General features: G+C 38.4%; 1 protein-coding gene across 1 annotated transcript; it reads right to left on the bottom strand.

The window, feature by feature from the left end:
* Positions 1-734: 734 nt before the first annotated feature.
* LOC136259062 (uncharacterized) lies at positions 735-20,660 on the bottom strand. The gene is made up of 2 exons (XM_066052475.1): positions 20,550-20,660; positions 735-2,165 (listed from the first exon to the last, which is right to left on the bottom strand). The coding sequence occupies exon 2, from the start codon at positions 2,159-2,161 to the stop codon at positions 872-874; it is 1,290 nt and encodes a 429-aa protein (XP_065908547.1). The 5' UTR covers positions 2,162-2,165; positions 20,550-20,660; the 3' UTR covers positions 735-871.
* Positions 20,661-21,397: the final 737 nt, after the last annotated feature.

Genomic DNA, 21,397 nt, shown 5'->3' with positions numbered 1-21,397 from the left:
AGTGCGGCATATTATAGCTATACCTGACTGTTCTAATATTAGAGTTAAGGGTAGGTAGACTCTAGTAGAATCCCTGACTGCTCTATTAGAGTATCTCATCTTTTGCAGTGCTTAAAAATCAGTGTCCTTGGTTTTAACTGGATCACAAGCACTTAAGTGCCTGTAATAGTAATAATAGTCCTCATAAACTGGGGTTCCAGGTTTTCCATGCAGGCGGGTGACCAGAAATTAAGGTTTGACTTGGTGTGGCCTTAGTACAGCTATATATCCAGTTAAAAATTAAATCCGCCTGCCTGCATTGCCATTTCTGGTGGACATGAAACTATTATCAATGTGTCCATAAGTCACACAGATTTGCTGTGTAGCTTGAAAGGGAAGTTTAACAGCAGCATTCAGAGGTGGGAGTCTAGGACTCCACAGCCACTGAGACTTTGACAGTTTTACTGGTTCAAAATTCAGCACATGATCTTGATAATTGCTAATCTCAAGGACGAAAATTTCATGAACAGCTTATTGAACAGTGAAATCTGCAAAAATTACACCCCTCACTGAAATATTTGTACAAATAGCTACAAAGAAAAGAATCAAATCTGTAAAGGTGGTGATTTTATACCACTATCAGCTTTTTCACTAATACATGTGTAGTAGCTACGATAGACATTCCTATTGCTATTTACTGTATAATATGACGTCTATAATGATGCCACTTCTTTATATATACAATCCTTTTGATAGCTGCAGTTAAGACAATATAAATTATTTCATCCATTTTACAAAATGTAGATTTTTAGATTTGTATGAAACTCCTGGGTAGTATAACTACACCGTAGATATTATAGAGAACTTGAAGTGTGAATATACTGTGTAAAAACTATAAATCACAATAGTGACATTTATCATGTTCATAACAAATAGTTCTAGAAAGTGGTATTCCACAAAAAGCAAATGCTACTTCTGGAAAGGAAGAATGACCATGTACAACAAGAGAAGCTTCTGCCATTATAAGAACATCTTGCCATGTATCAAGCATGCTGCTGTTAGTTAGATGAGCTGTCTTATCTACATGTACTATCTGATTATCTAGTACCTTCACTTGGTGGTACTCATTTGATAACATTTTCTTTGCTTCTTTATTGTCTGATAATAGAACCACTACACCATCTGGTCCAATAAGGTTGTTAACTTGTTGTATGGCACATTCTGTTGCATGTTTCCACTTACGCAAAGAGTTTGCAAATCTACTTTTACTTTCAATAACATTGCCATCAAACCCTCCTGTTCTTAAATGTAAAGCAACATATGGTTTTTCTTGTAAATTGAGCTTGTTCAGAACATCACTTGCAAGCCATTGTATTTGTGTACCGACTGTGAACAAAAATTTAAAAGATGAAAGTTGAGCCAAATCCAATCGGATTCTATGGGTTAAAAGCTTTTTCTTTAATCTTACATAATTGTCACTCTTAATGGAAAAAATCCCTGACAGCATTTCATTTAAATGTTTATCTCTGTTGTACAACATTTGTAGATGCATTGTATCTCCAGCAATGACATTAATCCACTTTTTCTCATAGTTATCCTGCACATTTGCATACTTAATTATATAAGTTCCAAGGTTAACAGAAGACCCAGCCAATGAATAATCATGATACTGCCAGTCTATCATGTTTGGTAATAGGTGGGTATTTTCTAGTGAAACTTTGTCCCATTTCAATAACAATACCCTATCACTGAAGATTGCTAAAAACAGATTTACTATAATTCCTTTGAAACGAAATCCCAAACCAGCACAATCATCACCGCAGTGCCATGTGAGTGTTCGAACTTTTCTACTATTTCCATTACGCAAATGCTCAACACCTGCTCTATGAAAATCTTTATAAATATCCATCAAATCCCATAGTATTTGCAACTGCTGTATTTCCATTTCAGTATACTTTGTTGAACTATTTGACGACCACTGACAATATATGCCATTTGAATTTGTCAGCCAGTCAAGTTTTGCTGGAGGCTGCTGTTTTCTGATGACAGTATGTTGTTTTTCATCTAATACTGAAGGATCATTCTCAATATAAATACAATAGAGTACTACTATTATCAGTGAAATTGTAAATAGTAATAACATTCCTCCTCTACCGTAACTGATAAGTGACTGATTATTCATTTTTCTAAGCAAGGAAATAAATATTAACAATTAAAATATCTATACAGAATGGCTAAAAATGTGTGTGAATAAGTAACAGGTATTCTTATGCTTATTCTTCTAGACTAGAATTTTTGAAAGGGTGCTCATACTCTCCCTGTTACATGGAGCAGGGTATTATACTGGTGCCAGAATGGAAAAGCATTCAAGTGGCAGTGTATTGGATACCAGAAAGTCTGTGATACTGACTAAAACTGAAATGACACCTAGTTAATAAAATAACACTAACCGCACTTTTTATAGTGTAGTCAGAATAGGAAGAGCCATAGATACATAATATCTTTTGCTGATATATGTGACCTGATTATACAAATCCATTCTTGTGGGAACAATGTGCATAATATTATGTTTGTACATAAACAGTATTATACTGTAAATAGTGATAATTTAGAGTGTCACATGGTTCCTTTAATTGACTAAAAATGTTCCTCTACCTGTCAAGAGCTGAACATTGCTGTATAAAACTGCTATAGATAGTTTCTGTATTTAAGACATACATTGTGTGCATGCATGTTTTTAGAGTAGAGTAGATGCCAGTATTATGGGTCACGAAAATGTAAATTTTTACAATTCCTAGAGGAAGTGATGCAAGGCAATACAAGATATGCTCTACTCACTGATGCACATATTATATTGGTATTTGATGTTACTAGCTAACTATTCTTCTGAGTAGGTAAAATCCCTATTTTATATAACACCAATTATGAGACAGCAGAGGGGTTATGAGACACAATTTTTAAATCTAAATACAAAAGCATGCAACTTGAGACATCAAATGATGTGAAGTATCTTACTTATCCATCATACGTTAGTGGTATTAAATGTCAAGATATACTTTGTTGTGGTAAATGAAACACATCGTGCAGTGTATAATACCTCAAACCATCAATTATGAGACACATGTAGGTATTATAAGACATGGTATATATTTGGCAAATAGAGTAAAACACACAAAAAATTTATAAAACTGAATCATAGTGAAAATAATTATTGAATATTATCTTCATCCCCTGAATTAAGTAATACTTCCTTCCTTCTAGTGGACTTCTTGGTTGATTTTTTTTCTGCTTAACTTTCTCTTTCGCTTTTTCTTCTATCTCCTTTGCTTTTCACTCTTTGTCTCCTTCTCTTTGTTCTTTCATTTATTTTCATTTTTCGTTCCTCAGCTAATTTAATTTTCTCCTTTCCTCCAAAACTTAATCATCAGTAATACAAACACTTTTACCACTTAAGGGTTTTTTCCCTTCTTCTGCGTCTTTGAAGGGAGGACAAGTACTTCTTTTAGCATCTTATCTGACGCACTGGAAGATGATTCAGTATTGGAAACAGGTGGAGTTCCTATCTCAGGGTGATGAATTTTCAGCCAAGTTTCATATTCTGGATCTTTCAAATCAAACCCTTCATCGTATCTACATTGAAATAATTTTAGCTACTCAACTGTAAATGCTTTGGTGGAACTGCTTGAGCTACTTTGGGAGGACACTGAGTCAGGCACTGCTATACGGAGCCAATTGATGGTCTGAGACTTCCCCTGGGTAAGGGGATATATTCCACATTTTTAGAAGCCACTCATTGTATTAACTGGTGTGAATGAATTAAATCAAGCACCATGTACAAGTGAAGCAATAGCAACGGATGTTATGACTTGACCGGGTCTTTCCATGAGAAATCTGTAACAGGCCTTTGAAAAGTTGGATTTAAATGATTTGAACACACCCACATCCAATGGTTGTAAAATGTGTGTTGTATGAGCTGGCAAGCATAGTGTTTTCATGAGCTAATTCAATCAAGCTATTTGAAATATGATAACCATGGCCATCTTAGTACTGGCCTTGCAGGTGGGATTTTGTTTAGAAAGAATTTGAACCATTGCAAATATAGATCACTGTTAATCCACCCATTTTCACTGTTTGTAAAGTATGTGTTAGGTACACAATCATCCTTAAGGGAGTTTGGCACTTTTGTTTTTGTGGATATACAATCATGGGAGGCAGGACTTGACCAGCAGCTGATACACATGACACACTGTGTGTGTCTTTCCCTTTTCGGCTGAAGTGACAGAATACACATGATGTTGGCCTAATTGAGCCAGCACCTTCCCCTGCTTGTGCATAACACTTGACACCAGTTTCATCAGCATTGAATACTTGCTAAAACGGTACTGCTCCTTTGCAGTAGAGCTGTTATTTTTGCTCTATTTATTCTTGCAGTGCATCCTAATTGAAACCACCTGATTACACGTGAAAGACATGGCATGCCTCAAAGGACTACAAAAGTCACGTCACTAGAACACTTAAGCAGGTGGATGAACTGATGTCAATGAAAGTTATTGATGAACTTCAATTATCATCCCTGAAGACCTCTTGAAGAAAAAGAAAGAAACAATACATCAGTTAGACACACAGATTCTCGACGGTATACAGAAGATATAGATAGCTTAGAAGACCTAATTCTAGAAATTGAGGAAACCCAGGATAGAATCCTTCAAAAAAAAAGAAGATTAATCAAATAGAAACTTAATTACAACAGTCTATGTACTAGAGCTTCTCATATTACCCCATCTTCTCATATTATCCCATCTTCATCACCATAGTCTGCTTCATTGTCTATGAGTCTACCACTGTATCACACTCGCAAGTTATTAATTCCACTGCCAGTACTACAGCTAGTGCTAATATTTCAGTCTACCACAATAGTCACCACAGGTATAAAATCCAGTTTCCAACACTCCTATCTCCTTGAGTATACTGCTGCTTGCAGTTCATCATTAGAGCAATCCAGGTTGGCATGCTCTGGAGTCAAGTTGGCACTGGCAATTTGTCTAAGAGTTTTGGCACTAAGATAGTTCCATAGGACTCATTCGACACTCCAAGTGTTGACAATCCTCTAACATGTACTTTGATTGAATCATAAAATAACCTCATGCAGGCTGGGTAGTTCATTAGTCAGACTTGGAGTTTACAGGATAGCCTGCATGTGAGCATTCTGGATCTTGTTGGGTTGTCCAAATCTTTTCTTGAGGAGCAAAATTGATTGGCCACTGTGAGGGGGGAGACCAACAATGGTCCTGGCAACATCTCTTTGAAACTGGGCCAGGAGATTATTAAACTTCTGTATGGCACCAAGTGTGGGACTGCTCTATGGCAGTAGTACAGCTGCACTGAATGAATCCCAAAATGTCTGCCAAGGGGTAAGGTCGCCTGAGAATATTGGAATCGTGAGCTTGAGAAGCCTACTGATGGCTTGGGGATAAGAATTTGCTATATCAGTGATCTCTGGGCCATGCTGGAAAGCTGTGGAGTAACACTGGTGTGACTATTGGTGATGTACCATGAGTGATCAGTTGTCAAACACATCAAGGCGCTCACATTCTACTGCATCATTTCACACTGGAATCAAGGGACTACGCACCAGCCCCCTCCATATAGTGGTAAGAAGAAGCAGTTATGTGTGTACTATAATGGTGACTATTTTCCCAGTGTATGTGATGTAGATGTTCAGAAATAGTTAAGAGGGGAAATTTGTGCTATAACTACCTGGGAAACCACAAGGTGTTTCACTGTAATAAGTTTTGATATAAGATTTGCAAACATAAACATCATACTTGCTTGTGTAAGCCCATCAGTGAAGATCCTAAACAAAATAACAATTAAGAGAGATACTGAAGCGAAAAGCACATGTTCATCAATGTAGCCAACACAGACAAGCATGACAATGGCTCCATGCAGTATCATTTAACTCACATTCCAATAAGTGCCCACCTACAACCAACATGATCAGCTTATTGAAAACAGCCATAGCTCCCATCAGTGCTGAAGGATTACAAATTCAGGGCAAGATCTTATTTGACAATGGCTTGCAATGCTCGTTCATCACAGAGGAGGCAATCATAAAGCTTGATCTGAAGCCATCCAGTAGCGAGCACATACATAGCATTTACACCAGGGGCAGAATACATTTCAGCCCAATGTCTATTAAGTAGCCTGTGTGTATGTCGAAACTAAGTTATGGGAAAGGATACCAATAATTACCGTTCTTACTGTCCCATTCATTGCTGCACCTCTGTGTGTGATAACTTTTTAAACACTTAAGGGATTAAAATTGGTTCACCTCATTACCTACAAAGATAACTTTCAGATACCTGTGTTAATTGGGACAGGTTTTATTGGATATATAATTTTATGAGGATAACATCATGCGAGGAGATGGACTAATGGTTCTACAGTCTAAGCTGGGTTATCTTTTGTCTGAGCCTATACAACAAGTGTCACCACAGCATTTCACCACCAATGCCTTTTTATGTTGCTGTCATGAAACTGACTATTGAAGATAACAATCTTCAACAATTTTGTTTCTTGATCATCCACAAACACAGGCCCACTACCTACCTCATCACCCATCAGAAAGTACCCCTATAGACAAAGTTTTTGATGGTAGTCATCGACAAGGAAAGGCCTTAACAATTGTCTACTTGTAGGTCCTCCAATTTTGTATGACTTGTTCTTCATTCTGCTTAGATTCCAGATACCTACCTTTGCATTTGCCACAGATATAGAGAAGGGGTTTCTGTATTTGAAGCTACACAAACTATACATGCTTCATGTGGCTTTCAGACCTTACCTAGGTGATTTAGTAACATGCTTAGATTCCAGATACTTACCTTTGCATTTGTCACAGATATACATAAGGGGTTTCTGTATTTGAAGCTACACAAACTATACATGCTTCATGTGGCAGGTGATTCAGAAACATGCCGCTTCAAGGTTGTTCCATTTGGTACGGCAAGCTCACCCTTCATGCTGAACGCTGTTATTGACCTGCACCCCTCAGCAAGTTCCCCTTTCTAGTGGTGTGTGGCATGAAATCCAATTTATTTGTACACAATCTCATTTCTGGTTGCAACTCAGAGGATGAAGTAATAGATTATTACAAACAAGCCAGATGTATAATGAGTGAAGCAAGATTTAATTTATGTTCCAGGTCATCTAATAGTTGTCGTCTCTGCTCCAAGACAAAACCAATGACCCATGTAACAGTTAATGTGCTTGGCTTACGATGGGACACCGGCAGGAGAATCACATCTCTACCTCACGAGCATGAGGAGAATACAGATGACCCAGACTAAGTAGATGCTCAGCTATGAAGAGACAACTTGACAAACACACTAGAATTTTTAATCATTTCCAGACAAGATGGAAAAGGGAATTTCTCACCTCCTTAAGGGAATACCACAAGGCATGTGGACATAACAAACAACTGGTTAAGAAGGGAGATGTCGTTTTGATACATGATGAACAACTACATCTAAATTGAAAACTGGCAGCCATTGAAGACCTTTCAACAGGAAATGATGGGTTTGCGAGAGCAGTAAATGTACGTATTGGAAACCATGTCACATCTAGATCCATCACCAAATTTTACCCCTTGGAAGCATACAGCACGAATTCAAATCTGCAAGTAGAGACAGCCAGAGAAGAACATAACAAGCAATCTACTGACAACAATGAGAAACATCCCAGAAGAATGGCAGTTGAAAGGGCTCAATGTCAGATATCAGAGTAAACGAGAAAACTGTACTACCCCCCGAGGATGTAAAGCACTGAATGCCATAATATTAAAAATTGTTAATTTAAAAATGAAGTAGGGATCTATGCAATAAAAAGTAGTGAAACAAGAGATGAATGATGGTATTACAGCATAGCTCAATGGAAAAGTCCCTACTTTGGCACATTAGCTATAATTTTGCTCAATGCCAAAGTAGGGACTTTCCCATTGAACTATGCTGTAGTACCATCATTCATTTCTTGTTTCACTACTTTTTATTCCTACTTCATTTAACAATTTTTAAAATGCTAGTTTGTTTAGTTTTTTGTTGTAGCACAGCTAGCTAGTTACAGCTTATTAAAGTATGTACTGTGCCAAAATTGGGCACATAGGCCTGTAGTAGCATGCATAGCTTACCTTTGATTGTAGTAGCAGTGGCGCTCAGATATATGACCTGTCTCAGTACAATGGTCCGCGTTCTATTCACCCCGGCTAGAAGTTGTTCTAACGAACAGGCCCTTTCAGTTGTCTGTAGCTTAGTCTCAACTAACAGGATGAACTCAAGTACTATCCAATCACATGAATCACTGACACACTGATCTCGCTGTCCGGCACTGAGTGGCTGGGTCAGTGTGTTCAGAGGAACAAGCCGTTGAGTATCAGTCCATCTCAAATCTCTTCGTCAATTGCAATCCAGGCGTTGGCAAAAGTCGAAGTGACAACTCAGCAGCCTTAATGTTTCACGTGCAACACTTGAGATTATAAGCGCCCCACTCTTTCAGCAGCATAAGCACTTTCTGAAATAATTTTGTGGTGCCTACAGAAAAGTGTTGATACAGAAAATTAACGTCTCGGTATAGTTTTGATGCTTGAAGAAGACAATCAACCTGATTGAAGATAAAAGGAAAGACAAGGCGCACAGGGCATACACTCGTCGGAACCCCAAAAGGCACACCCCACCGGTGAGTTTGTTGTTGTGACGTAAAATGGTGACCGTGCACTGCTTCGTTTGGGCTCTAGGCTTGCGATTGTGGTCAGGCAGTGAGTGAGTGAGACGAAATTTCAAGTTTTGGAGGTTTTTTTAAAATTCTATATCCGGTCACCGATAAGTGTTTTCTTGTTTTTAATGTGTATTTCATGTTGAATGGACTAATATTATTCCGTAAAGGTGATTTCGCCAAAAAAAAATATTTTATATCCGGCCACCTGTAAGTGTTTTGTTGTATTTAATGCTGTTTTATGTATTATATGGACTATAAAGGTGATTTTCGTCACATAAAATGTCTGTAGGATGATTTTTAAAAGCGGAATTTTGGGTGGCACACGAAACATTCACCAAAATCCCTACTTACTATATTTAGGACATACATTTTGCACTTTGTGCAAGAGTGTTTTTAGAATATGCATGATGTAACATGTTAAGATGTTGGACATGTAAGCCACGTGGCATGTCGAACCCTGCTACTTACCCCTACACTACCATTCCAGGGGCAGATCCAGACTTTCTAAAAGGAGGGTTCCACTCTGGAATTACAACTTCAGTAAGTCGAAGACAAAAAAAGGTAACTACCTGCTGACAATAGTTGCCCTACATTTCTCTACCAACTACATCTCCTTATTTATAACTACATACGTAGTTTACTACACTGCTCCTCTGAAGAATACTGTGACTGCTCTATTAGAGTATCTCAAATTAGAGGCTCTTCCAAAAGGGGGGTTCCATGAACCCTTTGAACCCCCCCCCCCCTCCCCCGATCTGCCTCTGCATTCTATAATTTCTTGGTGCATGCTGTTTATTAAAGGTCATTAAAATCATGGCAATCATCACTAGAGTCTTGAAAAGTGTAGTTGAAGATATTTCTGTCTTGTAAAATACGTAGCAACTTAGGGGTTTTGATCACGATCACTTTGACCCACTGTTGCACAATTTTGTAGCCTTAGCTGTAACTATTGATTTTTGAGTTTGACCATGATCACAGATAAAAGACCTATCCAGTACAACACCCTTGAAGTGTGAGCTAGTGCTACAAATTTACAAAGCAAAGCCATATGTGGCAAGTGATTACTCAAGCATTTAATTTTATATCCATTATAAACTGGGTGCTAAGATAAAAAAACATTTTGAGGATGAAATATGAACCATACAAACTTTAATAGCTTGGTCTTGCTATATACACATTGACAGTGAAACAAGTTCTACTGTGTCATGGCACAAAATGTCTTTGTTGAAAATGCTTAGAACTTGAATATTGAATATTTGTGGGCCAAGGTGTGGGCAAAGGCTTGTTGGAATTCATTAAAACCCTCCATGGTGGTTTGGAATGTTAGAAATGGGTTGCCTATGTTAACCATTCCAGACTCTTTTTAGGAGCAGGTACTTATAATTTTCAATTGATAAACTCTGTGCAGAAGAAAAGCTGTCTGGCCATGCGAGACTACACTTCAAGGTAAAGGGTAAACCATACATTCCCAACCACTTAAAAAAAATTGACAAAAAAGAAAATCTTTATTTGCTTGGATAGGGTAATCACAAATGAACAAGATCAAGTACAAGCAATTCCTGACGCCAAATTCCACCTTACCTATATCTGTTGTCTTAAATCAAAAACAGCCAATTCACGTTTGGCCACAAAAATAGAGTTGAATTTTATCCTCCTACAAAGGCAGCCGAAACTCCATAATGTACCAAACCACCCCCACAATCAACAGCATGGGGGAGGTGGAGATTACTACTCATAGTAATGGAGGCTGATGATACCTTTACTCCAAAAATTAGGTGAGTAACCAACATTAAAATTAAGTTTAAATAATTTAAACATAGGGAAGTTGAATACCAAGCTATTTCATGTAAGCTAAGGGGGAGCATTAAAAAGAAATAGTGCATTAATAAGAGTAATAACGCATGCACAGTTAGTTGCATGCAGTTGGTTCAGCAGTCATTCAAGAATGTCATCCCAAAACTTCCTACTACTACTTCTCCGGCAGCCGAGACCCTGAACATGTACCAAACCATCCTCACAATCAACAGCATGGGGGAGGTGAAGATTACTACTCATAGCAATGGAGGCTGATGATACCTTTACTTCAAAAGCTTAGGTCATTTAGGTGAGCAACCAACATTAACATCTAACAAAACCATAAAGAGAATGCTGTACTTCAACAATTGAACATTTGTTGCAAGCACAGATTACCAAATGATTCAGAGCACATGTAAAGAAAGTTATTTGTAGAATAAGCACCTATATATGGTGAAGTGCTACATTTGTGAGCTGGTGTTTGTACCATTACACATGTGTGAATGTGAAAGTAAATTAGGCAAGCAAAGAGTATTAATGTATCAAGAGAAATGTGGTTCTGTGAATAGTGAAAAATCCTTTGGGTGTTTATTTGATTGGTTAATACTGGCTGGCTAATAACGTTTTCTGATCTGAACATTTGCTTATTTAGGTGTTAGACTGTATAATATGTCATTAACTTTTGTATACGCTGCAAATATAATTTGATATGAGCATACTATGACTTCTCAAGAATTAACTGTTTTGAACCCCATCGTATACTTAGCACAAGATCCTGGGGTTTGTGTGTATGTACAGTAAGACCGCTTACTCATGTTTGCATTATAGCCTCTGTACTTGCAAAATATATTGGTGCGACCATCAAGAGAATATGTTTTTGTAATACAGTAATATAGCTAATCACGATGTATAGCTAGTTACACTCAAACTACTACAGGAACAATAGCTATCTAACTGTTATATCAAGAGTTAATAATAGTAGAGAGGCTACTATTATTAACTCTTGGTTATATAGATAGAGCTAATTCACATACAAAATTATATATGCCATATAGCTAGCTGCTAATTTTCAGTATCATGTATGAGTTATGTCGATTTCTATCTCTGAGTAGGAGCTTTAGCTATATGCAGTATGCGAAATAACAGTCTCTCACTGGACAATTTCCTGTCAATTGCACCCAGGTGTCAGCCCATAGTTGAATTTGTCCAGAAATACTGTCCTTTCAAAGTTAAGATTGAGCTAGGAGGGAGGCCAGACATGATGGTATTGACATGTAATTAAGGTATGTGATTTTGGCTTGTACTGACCACAAGGGTATGCGCAAGTTAACCTCTGAGGTTAACAGTTTACTATCAGAGGAGGGTGGAAGCGGTCTAACGCTAGTATTGCTATGCGCAAAATATTGTTCCATCAGTTTTGCCTACAAAACTAAGCGCTTTTACAAAATAAAATACATCGTTTTAATCCTTACACGAAGCACAACAAAAATATCTAGCGATCATCAGCGATCACTGCCCATTTGCTAGTTTTGTATTGGGACTACTGAGGTTCATGTGATTAAACTATGCAATTAAGGTAATATTTTCAAGTAGTGCCTGAAGCACTTCCGCCCTCCTCTGGTTTACTATGTTGTGCCAGCCTACTTGGGGTATCAGTCACCTGTATTGCAGTAGTAAAATGTATTTATAACCTGATTGCCATTAGCACTTTTACTTGTGGTATTCATGATCACCTGCACAACCAGTTTTTAAGCTAGAATGAACAAGGCATCAGTGCATCTCATTATCTCCCAAAGATCAAAGGGTTTTATGCATACCATTTTCTAAGCCATAGCAGTATAAGCTAAGTTTTACCATATAGCTATATTATTCCAGGGCAAGTAGAAGGCCTTGACTGAAGTCCTTATGACTTCCTTTCCTACAAAGGCCCAATTGATTCCACAGAAGCCCTTTCATGTGACCAGTAGCTACTCTTTAAATTGGTGTACCATCAGGAGTGCTTGATAAGTAATCAGCTCTATAGTGTATTGGTGACCCCAATGTTTGAAACAAACATCATAGATACACAGGAAAGGAGAAACATAAAATGTCTGGTCAAATTGCTTGATGTCCACTCAAATTTCACAATACCCAGACAGTACGACAGAACATGTCTGAAAAGTTATTTCACACACTGTATATGCCAGCAGACCACCATATGAATAGCTCTTTGGCCATTTGTAGATCCTAATATGTGACCTTATGAATAGTACAGCAGTGATTCACAACTACTCGTATATGACCATACTAATAACACATGACCTATTTGTACGTGGCCGTATGAAAAGTAATGGCCAAGAAGAAAAGGTGGTCTACATGGCTATGCGAGACTAGTTTATGTACATGATGTGAACCAAAATTATCCATACAGTATCAAGAAGTTTGTGGACATTCGCTATACTTTTGTTCATGGCAAAAATGCCAACTGGAACAGGCATGTCCAATCATGTCTTTCTCCAAATTTCTCCGCAGCAGCAGTGCTAGTGACTCGGGTAGTGAAAGAATTTGAGGCTGGATTGTTTACTTAGGTTAGTCGGCGTAAAAGAGTGAAACCTCGAGTGAAACAGAAGTTGCCATTTTCCAGCAGTCTCTTGTCTGCTGTGATTGGCCCTGCAGCTGGTGAAGGAAACAAGCCGTCTTCTGATGAAGATCTAGACGATGTTCTTCCAAAGGTACCACTTTGAAAGACAGTCTAAACCAGGCTAATTTCCTTCGTTGCCGTTATAACCTTGTCAAGTTTCATATTGCTGTAATTGTATACCTGCTGTAGCTATAGCTAAATTATTAAACAAAAGCTGGTTGGGAGTTGAAGTTTGCCATGTAGTTAGCTAATGAACTTGCTGAGTAAGACACTTGTGTACAGGTAGCTATATTATGTGGAATGCTCAGATAGTATTTCTAACCCAATCATAATTAATATCAGGAGCACATTGAATCCTATAGACTGGATTCGATACGCTATGTAAACAAGTATACCAGGCAGTAGCTGTACATGGCTTTCGTGTTTTTAAAAAAGGGGAAGTTACAAAAGCCGGGCATGCTAGTATTGTCAGTTTTGATCTGAGGTGTAGGTCCAACATTGCTTTGAGGTGCATCAGTGATAACTCCTCTACATGCATACCATATTATCAACAATGTGTAAATATTGTGTGAAAGGGAGTTGTCCTAGTATATGCATGGTTATGGTAAACCATAAACCAAATTTTTACTGTCTTAAAATTTTTTTGGGTAGATAAAAACAGTGGACCCGGAAACCCATGGAAATCCAACTCTTCTTGGAACTTTTTACACTTCACAGTATTCTATACTTGTACTAGGTACCTCTGCAAGTAGTCTTGCATGGCCAATCTACTTTCCCCCCCCCCCCCTCGCGGCATCTCGCTTGATGTTTACACTAATTAGAAATTATAAGCGCCTCTGAAAAAGTGTCTGAAGCTGACTGCATTAAATACAGGTCACTCGCTATTTTTCCAGAGTATTTGTTTGCACAATGTTTCTAAACTTTAGTAGCTAGATGACATAATAGACTAGTATGCTCATTGTGCAGCAGGCGAACAATTACAGGTAGTTAAAAACAGTGGACCCGGGGACCAAGGACCCAGGACTAGGGGACCCACAGAAATCTAACTCTTCTTGGAACTTTTTACACTTCACAGTATTCTATACTTGTACTAGGTAAGGTAAGTGTGCCTAACTCCAGACAGTTTTTGCTTTCGGTGCTCTATCTCCACCATGCAAGCTAATTTATCAATCCTTAAAATATGGTGATAAAACCTATCCTATGGTACGTTAGTCCTGCAAGTTTCATCAAAATATCTCCATCCGTCGAGCTCCAAAATTCAACTATGTGTAAATTTCGTGCATGCTCCTAACTATGGACACTTTTTGTCACGCCTTATACAGCACTTCCGAAGTTGATTTTGAATATTAAACACCGCCACGTTAAACGTGCACCTATTGCCCACCTCATACTCGATTTTGAGAGTCATAGTACCTTCCGTTGCAGAGTTATGGGTATTTCAAATCTAGGTGTATTTATGCAAATGTTTATGAAGCTTCAATGAGACTGGCTCTTACAAAATCGTCCATAGCAAGTGTTTGGCTGATTGTTTGCAAACGAAACTTGGTACAGTGGTAAGTCATAGTTGTCCTTCTGACTGCAATAAATAATCACTTTGTTTAGAAAAACCAGCAGGACTTTTAAGCTGATTTTATGATCACAGCATAATTGTATATGAAGCAGTAATCACCTAAAATTTCAAGTACACTCTGTAGATAGTTTTGGAGATATGATGCCAAACACTGGAAGTGTCCGGAGTTAGGAACTGTCCGGAATTAGGTGCACTTACCTTACCTCTGCAAGTAGTCTTACATGGCCAATCCACTTTTCCCCCCCTTGCGGCATCTCGCCCGATGTTTACACCAATTAGAAATTATAAGCGCCTCTGACAAAGTGTCTGAAGCTGACTGCATTAATTACAGGTCACTTGCTATTTTCCCAGAGTATTTGTTTGCACAATGTTTCTAAACTTTAGTAGCTAGATGACATAATAGACTAGCATGCCCATTGTGCAGCAGGCGAACAATTACCAGCTAAGCCAAGCTAAGCAAGTTCCAGCAGCTCTTCATACGTCATGGTGCATTTGCACAATGTTCCTAAACTACTCTAGTAGCTAGGCGGCATAATAAACTAGTATGCTTACTGTGCAGCAGGCAGTGATCTATAAATGCTGTTAGCTTCAGACACTTTTTAGAGGCGCTCATAATTTCTAATTGGTATAAACATCGTGCAAGATGCACGATGGGAGAAAAAGTGGATTGGCTGTGTAAGACTACTTGCAAAGGTACCTAGTACAATGTATAGAATACTGTGAGGTGTATAAAATTCCAAGCAGAGTTGGATTTCCGTGGGTCCCCGGGTCCTTGGTCCCCAGGTCCACTGTTTTTACCTACCCAATTTTTTCACCCTTTGTCTATAGTTAGGTCCTGTGACCACCTTTACATTCTAAAGCAGCAGAAATATTCTCTCTGACATTGACACAGTTAATGAGGATACCAATACGCTTAAAGACCTTAGGTTAGGTTTCTAAATACCTGCTGTCACATGCTGGTAAATGCATGGGTCACGGCCACTTCAAAGTACAAAATATCAATAGTTTAATTAGTTGTATTGTTTTGTTGTTTGAGTGATCTGGAATGTTTCTGAGTGCTTACAGCACCACAAATGTATGAACCTACTGTTGACAGTAGTTTTGTGTAGCATTAGTAGTGTGTTTGTTTTGTACCTCTTTTAGTAGGACCATATCCAAGGTCAAGTTTGTAATAAATATTATCAATGTTCTGATATTAATTTTAGTATGCACAAAAGTCATTTTCAACTATGGTTTTAAAGCTTTCCAACTGTTCAAAGTGCTCAAACACCTTTAGGTTTGCACATCCAATGTTGCCAAATAGTATGAGGCCAGTTTTTTTATGGCAGAAATTTATTACAGTGGAAGTTGTGTTAACGGTCACCTGAATTAAGCAGTCATTTTTGTATAACGGCCAAGGTACCAGGTCCCAAGTATATTCCCATACAAATGTATGTATTGCTGTCTGTATTAAGAAGCTGTCTAATGTGTGTACTGAATTCCCCTATATGATCATCTCTGCTTACATAACTGTGACTCGCATATAGCAGTCACTGCCTTACGATCAGGTAGCAGTTTGTTCTAGTCACCACAATCGACCAATGGCACCGTTTAAACTGATCACTCAATAATTACTGCCTAAATGTATTCCAGTTTTTAGCAACATTCATTACAAGTTCTGGAACATTGTGGTTGGCGGGAGCCTCTTAATAGTAAGCACTCTCTTATAACAGTCATAGCTACTAAAATGCTGCTGACTGCTCTATACAGGTTTTCTCTATAACAACCACCTGTATATAAGGGCCAGTGATATCCGGTCCCATGGTGACCATTATATACAAGTTCCACTGTATCCATATCATTGCGTATGTACAATTGTGTGTCAAAATATCTGTTTTTGTTATCTGTAGAAGCAAATGAAACATCTCTGCAAGAAAAGGAATACAGAAGTTTTGGTTTCTGACAGTGACTAGCAGCTCATGTTTTATTGTAGAGCACATGTCACCTGTGAAAGCAAAGAAATGTTCCTTTAACCAAACAATACAACTTGAAAACATGGATGAAAATGATTTTCATGCAGAGGAACTTCCGGTATTGGCTCGGCCTTTACATACATTGTCAGTTATTTCAACTAATGATTGGAGCAGTACTAGAGAGTCGAGTGTGCAATCAAAAACCAGTGGGAGTACAGTATTCTAGTGTTTTTGTGGTTGATCCATCTTGTGTCTCATCTTTAGATGATATAAGAGCTGATGATAATGGCACTTGGATGCATGGAGACAAGCCTCAACGAAAGTATGTTGTGGAATTTGATGATGGCAATGCTGTTGTGGATGCTAAATTAATGAAAGAAGAAATTAATTGCAATAACCAAAATGTGTTTACTCTTGTCCATCTATATCACCGCCACAAATCTACCCCAGAGTTCCAGCAACGAATATCCTATGTATTGGATTCCAGTAGCCAGTTAGTACAGTTTGCAGTGGTCCAATATGTGGAATTGAAGTTCCTGTTGTATTGCCACTACATAGAAGTTCAAAACATCTGTGTACCCCCTATCATCAAACACAAAGCAGCACCATAAGTAAACTAAAGCAAGCAACTGGAAAGCCAAAAGTAGTGGTTGTTGCTGTACACGATGAAGCAGGAGGCAGTGTTAATGTAAAGAGTGCTAGTGAATTGTCTTGCAATCGTAGACAGGTATATAATGCTCGACAGTGTATTGGTGATAGGCAAGTCCACAATCCAATTGGTAGACCGGATCCATTTTATGACTTGGTTAGACAATGCAAGGAAGACAACCTACCCAGAGGTAGAAAGTTTATTAGGTCAGTTAATATTGACCACAGTCCCACTTGTGTTCTTGCACTGGATTCACAGCTATCAGATTCGGTTAGACTTTGCACAGATCCTGCTGGCTTCTGTGTACTTGGAATCGACCCATCTTTCAACCTTGAAAAGTTTTATGTCACTATAACCACTTATTTGTACATCCATTTAGTCAATAAAGAGACAAGCGTCCCCCCCTCTTTTATCGGTCCAATTTTTGTCCTCAAAGAGAAAAAGTATGAATCTTATTACTGGTTTTTTGCAACACTTCTTAAACTTAAACCAAGCCTTTCAGCTGTACGGGCGATCGGTACTGATGGGGAGCAAGCTATAGTTAAAGCTGCCATGCATACATTCTCCAACAATCTTATTCATCTCAGATGTTTTATTCACATGAAGGACAACATCCAAAGGAAATTAATGGATATGTTGATTCCAGAATATGCCAGAAATCAGATAGTTCGAGATATATTTGGATGGTACAATCTATACCAAGGGTCTTCTTGATGCAGGAAGTGTCAGTGAGTTTGAAGAAAGGTTGTTTTTGTTGAAACCAAAATGGGATGAATTAGAAAGGTCTATACATCCACAATGTGACCCATGTTTTTTTTTATGTTTGCCTGGTTAGAAATAAGGCTGATGTAATGAAGAGTTCAATGATAGCCTCTGTACGTGAAGATGCTGAACTAGGATGCCCTCCCACTCAGTACACAACTGAATAGGATTACTCAGCAATATTGTAACACAGATGGTATCCATTCTACATGGGCTCAGTTGACTGACAAGTTGTTTAGCCTTGTAGTATCTCAACAAAAGGAATTGAAAAGGCTATCTATGGAATGGGTGAATACAGGTTCAAGGAAAATTACCGCCACTTAGAAGTTGAAGCTGTTCGGTGGTTTAAAATGACACCAGAGCAAAGGAACAATGTGATTAGCAAAGTGCTTAAGGAAACCTGCATCCCTTATGAATCAGAGCTTGATCAACCCAGCACTAGTGAAAGTTTGTTGATGCTATCCACTAGTGGCATACGTCTTTCAATGCCTTCGCATCATTTCTTTGCCCGCTGATTATATTTCATCTCTGTGGAATAAGGCAGAGGCTTTACTGAACACTTCCAATGCTCCCGGAATGAAAAACACTAAATGTGTTGCCAGTGAATCTGGCGGAAGGCCTCACATAGTGGCACGAAGTACAAAAGGGTCATTACAATGTGATCAAGATTGCTTGGATTGGAAAGCCCAAAGAATTTGTTCCCATGTACTGGCTGCAGCTGAATCAATGGGTTGTCTTGCAGAGTTTTGAGAAGTTACAAAGGCACTAAAACTGTTCTCAACCTTATAGCTGCTGCTACTCATGGGCTTTCCAAGACAGCGGGGAAAAAGCCATGTAAACCAAAGCGCAAAAGCCCTGTTAATTCTGCTCACAGGCCTGAGATTGAAGTTGTAGTTGACCCTCTTGTAAGTACTTCCAGTGATGTGGTGACTAATAGTGATAGTCAGGTAGTCTCACCCAGTTCAAGCAGCAATATTTCCTTGACAGTGTCTTGTGGAAGTACTCAACAGCTTATTTCCAGTAGTCAAATTTTACAACTACTACTGTTACTGCCCCAATTCAGATGGTGTCATCTCAGTCTACTGTTGACAGTGCAGGACTGTTTCAGTTAAAATTCCTAACTGCTTTGATCAAAGTATGTGCTGGATGTAGAGGATCTTATAGTCGATCAGCAGATGACAAATGTTTACCACCACCATTAGACCTTATTTTGGTACGGAGAGAACAGCATTTGTATTATAACAATGCTATGGGGCGACAGCAGTTGTCTGCACCGTCTAAGGTGCATTATCATGCAAATTTATCTTTCCCTCATCAGAGATGCTTTGATTTTGATCCGAACCTAATTGAAGTACCAGATGATGTGAAGGAGAGGCTCCAGCCAGCTCATTGGTTGTTTTTGGTCCAAACTTTTGGATTAAACCTTTCTTGAAACTAGGCTTAACATTTAACTATTATTGGCTTGATCTCAACTAAGTGATTTCTATGCTTAGTAGTTTTTTGTTGTTGTTTTTTTGTTGGATCATCAATAAAACACATTTACACAAGTTTCCCAAACCCTATTTAAACATTACTAACCCATTACCTGTGAACCCTCACTCCTTACATAACCTCTGATCTGATCCCTGTGACCTGCAACCTTACTAACCCAATTTCCAAACCCCTTACCTAACCCTTAACACTACCCCCGTAACCTATTTCAATCTACAGTATTGTAGTGTCGGTGCATGGGCCAGGGTGGCACAAGCATTAATTCAATGGTGGACAAATGCATCATAATCTCTAAAGGCAGTTTCATCTTTCTGATTAAAATTATTGAATGGACGTATTTTGGAGGGAGAAATTTTTACAAATTGTTATAATTTCAACTAGCTAATCTTGCATTGTAGTAATTGTGTGTGGAAGTGCCAGGCACGCAGGTTTAAAAAATCATAAGGCTAGAGCTTCAGACACTATGCTGGCACTGATTAGCTTGTCCGACTATCGTCCACCGAGCATAAAATATTAGTCTTGGGTTCGGTAATTGGAATAGCTAGTTTGCCCATGCAAACTAAAACCATAGCAATGAAGACGAGTCAATGAACGACCCTCTAAAAGATATGTTTATAGCTACACACTACTTCTCCGTCCCATTCCATTCCTGGTCCAGGTTATTATAACTTGCCGTGCGTATGTATACTGTATTTACTTGGTTAAACGCCGCACCTTCAATAGTAGTCGCACTTGGAGTAGTGCCACAATCGATTTTGAAAATACGGGCTTCAACATCGTTTTCGAGAGCATCGAGAGGTGGTCAAATTCGAATAGTCCCCGCATCAATTTTGCTAACTAAGGTAATAAAAGCCGCGGCGTTTAACCAAGTACATACAGTAATTAGTGTGAATCACGTGCTGTAATTGTATCAGCTACACAAACTACCTGTGTAGCTACATATAATATACCACAAGTGTGTCGTACCTCAAACAAAGACAAAGTTGAACGCAAGACGTCCAAGAGGTGAGTCGGAGTCAGTCTTTTTACTGCCAGAATCACGTGTATCGGGAGGCCGGACAAAGGAGCACATGGAAGGTATCTTTTGACGTCATATCATTCCGTATATCCTCGTACTAGGGCATTGCTCTTCCTCTCCCTAATGGTAAGTGAGGAAGGTATGAAAAGTTTGGGGGACTGAGTATAGCTATTGTGGTTATACATGCACAGTGCGCTTCAGAGCATGCACCCTCCCAGCCGGAATTTTTTTGTAAAACAAGTACTATCACTACTGGAAATTTTGTCCATGAAAATCCGAAAAAAATGTTCGCCCTGTGAAAAGTAAAGTTTTCATTGGGTGGCACCAATGAAATTTTATTCTCATAGCATTTTCATAAAAAAATTTAATGAAAAACCAGTGAAAATTTACCAATGAAAATTCCATGAAAAGCAGTTGCAGTTTCACAGAGTTTTCATTGGTAATTTTTCATTGGGTTTTCATTAAATTTTCCTATGAAAATGCTATGAAAATAAAATTTCATTGGTGTCACCCAATGAAAACTTTACTTTTCACAGGGTGAACATTTTTTTTCATTCAGGGGGATTTTCATGGACAAAATCTCCAGTAGTATATGAGATTGAATCTGGAGGCAGTTTTAGCCAATAATCTTAATCACAGTAATGCTAAATAAATAGTCATATGTGACTGGATTTTGGAAAATCACCCTTAATATGGGTGCATTGTTGATTCAGACAAAAACGTATTTATTGATTTAAAGCTTTGCTATTCACCAGCCTTGAAAGCTACACGTAACTATGGATTTTTCAGCAAAGAT

Source organism: Dysidea avara, chromosome 1 (genome assembly GCF_963678975.1).
Source record: "Dysidea avara chromosome 1, odDysAvar1.4, whole genome shotgun sequence".
Taxonomy (NCBI): Eukaryota; Metazoa; Porifera; class Demospongiae; order Dictyoceratida; family Dysideidae; genus Dysidea; species Dysidea avara.
The sequence above is the reverse complement of the archived record's forward strand: the minus strand, read 5'-3'. Positions and strand labels throughout refer to the sequence as shown.